The sequence below is a fragment of the Tupaia chinensis genome, unplaced genomic scaffold (genome assembly GCF_000334495.1).
Source record: "Tupaia chinensis unplaced genomic scaffold, TupChi_1.0 Scaffold000294_1, whole genome shotgun sequence".
Lineage (NCBI taxonomy): Eukaryota > Metazoa > Chordata > Mammalia > Scandentia > Tupaiidae > Tupaia > Tupaia belangeri.
Genome location: NW_006159779.1, coordinates 1,406,049 through 1,414,943, shown reverse-complemented (window position 1 = coordinate 1,414,943; position 8,895 = coordinate 1,406,049). Strand labels below are relative to the sequence as shown.

Sequence of the window (8,895 nt, the reverse complement as noted above, 5' to 3'; positions counted from 1 at the left end):
GCGGGGCGGCCAGCAGCGGGCGCCTCTCGCCTCCTGCCGCGCAGTGCCCTTCCTGGAGCGCGCCCTGGCTGCTGGTGAGTGGGGTCCGGTGGCTGAAGGGCAGCGGGCAGGAGTCCCTAGCAGGTGCGACCCCGACAGCGCCCGCCCTCGGCTTGGGGTCAGGGGAAAGCTGAGGCCGGAGCCGTGGATTGAGACCCGAAGAGAAGCCGCGGGACAGCGATTGGGGCTCGGCTACCGGGTTCGCGGACCTCGGTCCTCCGCGTTGGGGTTCCTGTGTACCAGAGTCACGCTGGGGAGGGGTCGGGGAGCGGGGACCCCGGGCAGGGCGGTCCTGCCCGCGGGAGGCGCAGCTGCGGGGCGGAGCCAGACAACTCCTCCTGCCAGTCCCGCGGTCGAGCTAGCCGAGGCAGGCTCCGTGCGGATCAACAAGTGTCGCGGAGACCTCCGCCTCCTGACCCGCTTGCGACACCTCATTGCACAGGGAGAAAAACAGGCCAGGTCAGTAGAGTTTGGCCCACAGGCAACTAGAGGCCCCGCTGGCCTTAGGACCGAGTCCTGGAGCTCGGTCGGTGCTAGGGCGCCCACCGGCTTGGCCTGAGCGCAGCATCCTCTGGGGCCTCCTGGCCCTCCCCTGTGAAGGAGCTCCAGGCCCAGGTAGGAGGGCAGGAGCTCCCGCCGTGAGCTCGCTGCAGCCCTGGCCCGCTGGCACGTGTCACCTGGTACTGGCCGTTGTGCTCCAGGGTGCATGGCTGGAGGGGCAGGACCTGAGCTACCCCAAAGGGTCGGGGGCAGGGAGAGGACGTCGGCAGAGGAGGAGGCCCTGTGCTGGAAGCAGCCGCCCAGGCTCCAGGCTCCCAGAGACCAGTCATAGGCCAGGGTGCGTGGGCGGAGGGCCCCCACCCGCAGGGCAGAGGGGCAGGTTTCCAGGGAAGGAGCTGCAAAGTGCTAGGGAGGGCAGGGCACCAGCCTCTGGGTGCCTTTCTCCACATGGCAGCCCCAGGGTGAGGCTCCGGTGATCCTGGGTCCCCAAGGAGGCTCCTGCCCGCACCAGACTCCTTTGCCTAGGGTCACAGCGAGTGGGGAAGCAGGGCTCCAGCTGGTGTGATGGTAGCAAAGTGAGCGCCCAGCGCGGCCTGGGAGGCCACGTTGTCTTCCCACGGTGTGCGCGTGGGCGTGCTGGGTGGCGGGTGCACATTTGTGCTAGGCTGTGGGGACACGGCGACCGATGGGATCTATGAAAAGCTTGACAGTGGATCCTGCAGGGCTTGGTTGACAGGGAGGGAGCCTCCTTTTCCTAGAGACCTCAGCCTTCTCAGTGTTTCACGTTTGCATCGTGTTCGTGTTTTCTCTAACTGAGTTGCATTTGTGCAAGCCTTGCCCGAATGCCCTCTCTCTGTTGAACGTGGTGGTTATTCTCCATAGAGCAGATCACCCCCCCCACCACCCCCAGGCCTCTGGGGCCCAGCTGTCTGTGCGGCCTTGCAGACCTGCTGGGCACTTCATAGTCAAGGGGATTCACAAGCTGTCCCTGGAGTGGCCTGGGAGGAGCTGGGCGGCGGGAGGGAGGGGTCGGAGAAAGGGCTCCACTCTTCTGTTTCTGGGTCAGCTTCTGTAGAGGCCTCAGAACAAGCAGACACCCTGGGCACTGCCTGCAGGTAGTCCCTGGGCTGTGGGCGAGGGAGTCAAGCAAGGCCTAGAACCTTCTGCCCGCCATCCTGAGGCCTCTGTTCTGCCTCACTTCGGAGTCCCCTGCTCCATGGCGGCCACCCCACCTGTGTCTTCCTGAGAGCTGCTGGCTTAGGGCTTCTGTGCCGGTGGGTTAGCAGCCTCGGCCCAAGCTTCAGCCCCTGCAGGAAATGGGGTGAGCTGAGCACCCCAACACTGATGCCCGCGTTTTCCAGGGAAGCACTGTTGTGTTTGACCCTACCCTGACCCTTGAGGCAGGCAGGTTATACCCATCAGACATGCGTGGGGACTTAAAAAAGTTTGTGGAAAAGGGGATTAAAGTGTGTTTATTCTGGCGCAATTTTCTCTTTCTCTCTCTCTCTTTCTCTCTTTTTGCCATTGGGCACATGGGCTTGCCAGAGAAAGAGTAGAGAGAGAACCCAGCAGGAATGTTCACACGCAGTGGTCCCTCCATGTCTCCTTTCCCTCAGGGATTTGGCCACGTGCACATGCGCTAGGGCTTACCCACCACGCCACCCGGCTGGCCCTGGTGCAAAGAATGTTGAAGTCCACGCGTTGCTTTTCCGTCGTATGAAGCCAAGGCCCAGGGAGGAGCCGAGGCTGGGATCGCCCCGCAAACTGGAGGCGGTAGTCAAGGCAGATGGCAGCTTTGCCCCTCTGCTGTAGCCCTATCGGACCCTGCCAGGGGAGTGCCTGCTTTTCCCTGGCCCTTCTCAGAGCCAAGACCTGGGCCTGCTAGCCCAGCCTGGTGGGCACCACCCCTGCCCGCCATCCCAGTAAGGGGCTGCAGGGCTGGGAGGCCCCACGCGGCCTCCGGAGTGCTTTCCATGGGGGGGTGTCTGACCTCCCTGTTCTGATCCCCTCGGCCCAGAGGACACAGACACAGCCCAGCCTGCGAATGGGGAAGCCAGGGCTGGGGGAGTGCGGGGCCAGACCTGGCTCCAGAGCTGCCTCTTGCCGCAGCTGTGGGAAGCCACTGCCCACTGGGGGCCTCACTTCACTGTGTACGCCTGGGCACTTGGACGGTGGCGCTGGAACCCAGGTGGGTCTGTCCTGTGAGAAGAATTCCTGGGCACCCAGCCTGTGCTGGGCCAGGTGCTATGGCCGGGTGGCATCGTCCCTGGGGAGAAGTGTGGCCACACCACTCAATGGGAACCTTGAAAACGGTAATGTTCCGTGTGAGCGGGGGCACCAGGGCCACGCACCGGCTGCCTCATGGCAGGGAGTGTCCGGAACGGGCGGAGCCTCAGCGGCAAAGGCAAGCTGGTCCTGGTCGCTGGTGTTGGAGGGGAGCTCGGGTGAGTGCTGGCGGCATGGGCTCTGGGGTGGTAAGGACGGCCTGGGGCTTGATATGGTGGCACTCCATGGCAGATACTGAAAGGACAGAAAGCTACTGAATTCTGTACTTGAGAGTGGTTGGTTTTACCTTAGGCCAGTGTCGCCACGATGAAAATGACAGGACAATCCCAGGAGGAGTCGGTGAACAGGGGTGGTGGGGTGAAAGTTCAGAGGGGCCTTTGGTGGCAGTGGAGGGGGGCCGGGGCTGGGGTCAGGGGCTGACCTGCAGGTGGGACTCAGTAGGGAGCTAGCACTGCGTCCCCAGCCTCCGTCCCAGCCCCGCGGGCGGGGCAGTTGTGTAAGCAGCACACAGTGCCTGCACTCCTTCACCTAGCACCCCCGCGGGCACAGGGGAGGCCAGAGGCCGGCTCTGCAGCCTGCGGTTAAGGCAGCCCATCCCACGTGGCCGGCTCCACCTTCGAGGTTTGAATCACGGGCCCAGTGGCTTAAGAAACATGCTGGGTGCGTGCCCCCAGTCCCGGCGGGAAGGGGGTGGAGAAGGGATGTGGGGGACCGTGGCCCTTGGCATGCTTTCTCCCGCCCTCTCTGGTGAGGTCAGCCACCCTCTAGCAAGAAAAAAGAAAGAAAGAAAAGACAGAAGCAGGTCTGAACACGGGTGCAGCACCTGGCACAGCCACGCTCACACCTCCGGGGCTCCCCCGTGCCCCCGTCTGTGTGGGATCTCCGGGAGGCCCCTTACCCGGTCTCTGTAGTTGGTGACATCCCTCTGCCCTTCCTTTTGTGACCTGGTGCGTGCTTCTGGAAGCATGCTGGGTGCCAGCAGGCTCCGTGTGGAATGTCCTTCAGGCGCCCCATGAGAGGACTGAGAGGGATACCCACTGCCATGAGCTCTAGCAAGGGGTGGGTGACGTGTGCGTGTCTCATGCTGATCACCTGCGACGGGCATTTCTGAGCGCAAGAGAGGGCCATTGGTGTGGGCAGAGAGGGCATGGGCAGGGTCCGTCCCAGGGAAGGCAGATGTGCTTACCCTGAGGGGACCCAGCGTCTGCCCTGGTGGCCCCTGCTGCCCTCAGCCTCTGGGCCTGTTTCCCTTCTCCGTCTGAGGCGAAGGCCTCTGCTTGCCCTGACTGTGCCCGCTCTCGGGGAGGCCTAAGCACCAGACGTGGCTCATCGTGGTTCCCCAAATCTGCCGCTTTGCTGTGGGTTTGCCCTGGTGTGACGGGCGCAGCCAGGGTCACATCCCATTTGATAAATGAGCTGCAGGCCAAGGTGACCTGGCTCGCCTCACATGACATAGCGGTGTACCCTACCGGGCGCTGGTCTCAGGGCTGCGTGGCAACTTGCGGCCTGGGGCCAGGGCTCAGCTGTGCTTCTGACCTGGGAGGTGGCCCTTCACGTCAGACCCCTGCCCCCGAGGATAGTTATGTACCCTGAAAAGGTCAGGGCAGGACGGGAGGGAGGGGTGACACAGGGCTGCCTGGGCCCCTGTGTCACAGGCCCTGCCCCAGTGTTTATCGTCACTGATCTGAGGGGGCCGATGGGGATGCCGTGACGTCCCTGCTCAATGGGAGAGACGAGCCCGGAGACGAGGGAGCAGGTGGCCGGTGGCAGCACTGACGTCGTGGATGCCCGCGGCCCTGGTGGCTCCTTTTTTCTCTATTTTTTAATTCCCTGTAGGGCACGTGCACTTGCCAGAGAGACAGAAGGAGGGAGAGAGGGGACGTGAGAAAGCCCTCCGACGGGACGGCCCCGCAATCCCTTCTGCTCCACTGCCTTCTTGGGATTTTGGCAGCACTTGCACGCGCCCCATGTGTGTTTCAAGCCGCAGGGTCCAGGCCTCGAACTGTAGAGCTGGCCGTGTGGGATCCAGCAGCCTTAACCACCATGCTACTGGCTGGCCCCCTGTGGTCGATCGATCTCATGCTTGTTGTGTTGAGCACAATTTTCCCATTGTTGAAAGGTCGCCACAAGTTTGATTGGGGGTTGACCAGTGTTTTTTTTTCTTTGACATTTTTTGTCATATGATGCATGCATTTGCCAGAGAGATAGAAAGACAAGAAGAATGAGAGATCACCCCCTGGGGGCATGGCCACGTGCAGTCCGTTCCCCAGTCTCTTGGGATTTGGGGCACATATGCACACATGCCTGGTGTGATTTCCAAGCCGCTGGGTCTGAGACTTGAACCGTGGAGTCGGCCACATGGGATTCATCATCTAAACCCCCATTCCACCTGCTGACCTGGGGCTGACTGGTCTTTAATATTCCTGGTTATCAGGCTCTGAGGTCGCTCTGCCTCTCTCTGCTCCATGGAGTCCCAGGCCAGCAGCGCCCCCACCCCTGGCCCTAATGCCCTGGTGGCTCCCCTGCCCAGATTCAGTGCCCCTTCTGCTGCTGGGCGCCCCAGGCTGGCCTCCCCTCCCGGGATGTGGCTGCTGGGCCTGCGCTGTGGCTCTCTGTGGCTCCCGTGAGGGGAGAGTGCTCCCGCCTTCCTGCAGCCCCACCTCCCTGGTCCCCGGGTGTCCATTCTGAGGCCCGAGGTCCCGCCGCACCTCCCCACCCCACTCTCTGCAGGGTCCCCAGTCCCTGCCCTCATGGCAATTTGGTTTCCTGTCTCAGACAGGAACAGACACCTTTGTCCTCCAGCCAGAATCAGTGTTGGGGACTCAGCCTCGGCTCAGGGTGCTGACTGGCTTAGGGTCCCATGGCAGGCCCAGCGGAGTGGGGCTCAGCGTCCAGTCCGGACCTCCCTGTGGCCTTGCTGGATCAGAGTGCTCCTCTGCGGGCGGGGAGCCCCCGTAGTGCTGAGTGCTTAGCTGGTTCCCGGTTCCCGGCGCGGTTGTCTTTCACCACCAGGGGCTGCAGGCAGCGAGGTCTGCCGAACAGCACGATGGCGAGACCGGGCCACGGATTCCCTGTGCCTCGGTTGGGCGGGCTGCTGAGGAGACTGGGGAGCCATCGACCACCTCTCCAGACCTCCCCAGCTTTGAATTCTTGCCACCTCAGCGATCTGGGTGGGAGCAGCTTTGCGAGCCGGCAGATCCTGGCCCGGGGTGCTGTGTGGCCCCAGACGGCCGCTCTCTGCTGGCGCACAGGGAAGGGGTGGAGGCGTTCAGGTGGGCCTGGGGGTGCTGCATGCAGAGAGGCTCCCTGACACGGCTCCCATCGCGGGGGGGCAGGCTCGCTATCCCATTCTACTGAGGGGGAAACTGAGGCCCGAGAGCGGAAATGACTTGCCTGAAGTCTCGGTGAAGCATGGGGATCCGGGAGGTGAGGCGGCTCTCTGGCTCTGGGCGCCGAATGAACGGACGATGAGTGTGATGCTAGGACAGAGCACAGGTCTCGCTCGGGCCCCTGAGGCCGGGGAGCCGTCTTGGAGCGGACCAAACTGCCCTTGAACGAGGGAGAAGATGTCACTGTCGAGGGTGAGCACAAGGACGTGAGACCCCTGCCGTTGGAGCAGGAGCAGAGGCGAGGCCAGGGCTGGGTGGGGCACTCTGAGAGACCCTTGGTAGTCAGGACGCCTGGGGGTGGCCAGGAGTTGGGAGGAGTTTGTTTGCTTGAGCACAGAGGCTGTGGGCGGGGACTCAGCCCTCCCTGCTTCCCAGGGCTTTCTGCACACCTCCCATCAATGGGCCGGTGGGCGGATGGGTGGGCGATGGGATGATCTGTGGATGATGGGAGGATCTGTAGGCCATAGGCAGATGGGTGGGCGATGGGCGGATCGGTGGGTGATGGCCAGAGGGGTGGGTGATGGGTGGATCAGTGGGTGATGGCCAAAGGGGTGGGCAATAGGCAGATGGGTGGATCGGTGGGTGATGGCCAGAGGGTTGGGCGATGGGTGGATCAGTGGGTGATGGCCAGAGGGGTGGGCGATGGGCAGATGGGTGGGCGATGGGACTTTAGGTGATGTGGCAGAGATGGCAGGCCTGACCCTCAAGTCCTTGGTAACAGCTCCACCCCCCATCTTCTCTTTCAGAATTTTCTGAACAGCAGCTGTAGCAGCCATGGCCCCACCCTGGGTGCCCGCTGTGGGCTTCACACTGGCGCCCAGCCTCGGGGGCTTCCTGGGCTCCCACTTTGTCCGTGGCGAGGGCCTCCGCTGGTATGCTGGCCTGCAGAAGCCCTCGTGGCACCCGCCCCGCTGGGCACTGAGTCCCATCTGGGGCACGCTCTACTCGGCCATGGGGTAGGTGGGCAGGGGCCCTGGGCCAGGGCTCTCCCCTGGGATTTTGTTTTCTAGGTGGGCCTTGGACCCGGCTTGCAGGCCAGGGCGGGGATGCTGCCGGCCTGTCGGTTACACAGTGGGACTTTCTCCTCCTGGAGGGCCCGGGTGGGGCAGGCTGACGGCTCACACGGACGGGCATCTGGCCAGTGTGTCCACAGGTCCAGGGGAGGGCAGCTCCCACGTGTTGGTCAGTGTGGACAGAGGCATGGATGCTCCTAAGATAAACAATGGTGAGGACCACAGTGATTGCGCGCTCCCATGTGAGGAGCCCACGCCCAGAGCCAGCTCAACCTCCATTGAGTTCCACAGCCCCCCATTTGACCTCCTGAGGTCAGGGCCCTCCTGAGCTCACAGAGCTAGCGAGTGGGGAGCCCACGGGGCACCTTGCAGGCCTCAGACTGGCACCACGTCCCCTGTGACTAGACCTGGGGACGTGCTGGTGGGCAGGTCGCCCGCTCGTGGTGCCAGAGAGACTGCACTCTTGGCCAGGTGCCTGCCTGGGAGCCTCAGGGTCACCTGGGCCCACATCCCTGTCCCTGCTTTCTTCTTCCCTTCCTGGTCCAGGCGCCCTTCACCCCTAGGACGCCTCCTCTGCCTCCCCACCCCCTGCACTCACACAGATCGACTCAGGGCCTCACACCTGTCTCCAAGCCATTGCGTGTCCTGTGCACCCTCTGAGGCCCGGCCCGGGCATCCTCTGTGCAGGCCCTGGCAAGGCCAAGGGCCCCCTCTGCTAACCCTCTGCAGCGCTGATGATGAGAACTGCCAACAATCACTGGGTAGCCACATGCCAGAGACTGCATTAAGAGCTGCCAGTGTGTTAATTTTAATCCCCACAGCAACCCTAAAGCCCCAGAGAGGTTGAGCAACTTGCCTGAGGTCATACAGCAGTTGGTGCAGGGCGTGGTTCCAGAGGTGGGTGAGGCTCCTGCTTTTCCCACAATGGTACCTGACTAGTGGCTTCTGTTTTAGGTATGGCTCCTACATGGTCTGGAAAGAGCTAGGGGGCTTCTCAGAGGAGGCTGTGGTTCCTCTGGGCCTCTATGCCGGGCAGCTCGCCCTGAACTGGTCATGGCCCCCCATCTTCTTTGGTGCCCGACAAATGGGCTGGGTAAGTGTGGCCTTGGTCTGTCCCTGTCTCCTGGTCCCTGGAGATGGCCCATAGGGTCGGGGCACCCCGTCCCAGACAGGCCGCATCCGAAGGCGGGGCGAGAGGCACTGGGCTCTGTCCAGTGTCTGCAGGAGCTCAGTGGACCGAGGGCCTGGGGCCTTCCCCTCAGCTGACTGTCCTCCATGAAGTGGGCCGCGGGGCTGCGGTGAGGCCAGTGGGGTGGAACTGGCCCCACCGCCACTTACCGTGGACTCCTCTTCCAAAGAGGCTCTTGCCGAGAGGACTGGCGCCATGGCACAGGAAGTGAGGCCCTGCCGGCCGCCCCCTCGGGGAGGCTCCTGCCAGTTTACCATGCGGGCCTGAGGCCTGAGGCCTCCTGGTTACCACTCCACCTTGATAGTGCTGCGTCTGCCTCGTGGCACTGTCCTGGCACCCCCCATTGTCCTCACTGGGCCCAGACAGAATGACTGCTCCCACTCCAGGAGGATACCGAGGGAGGAGGGTGCGAGGCTGACAACAGGGAGGGGCGCGGCGGGTCGCTGGGCAGAAGGGGTTGAGTCCGGCTCCTGCCCCC

At 63.3% G+C, this 8,895-nt stretch overlaps 1 protein-coding gene across 4 annotated transcripts; it reads left to right on the top strand.

Moving 5' to 3' along the window:
• TSPO (translocator protein) lies at positions 1-8,321 on the top strand (the record flags this gene model as incomplete). Of its 4 annotated transcripts, none has more annotated exon segments than XM_014588674.2 (3): positions 1-74; positions 6,962-7,171; positions 8,183-8,321. In XM_014588674.2, coding segments are annotated over 2 exon segments (321 nt in total), but the record flags the coding sequence as incomplete, so codon positions are not given.
• Between the last annotated feature and the right edge of the window lie 574 nt (positions 8,322-8,895).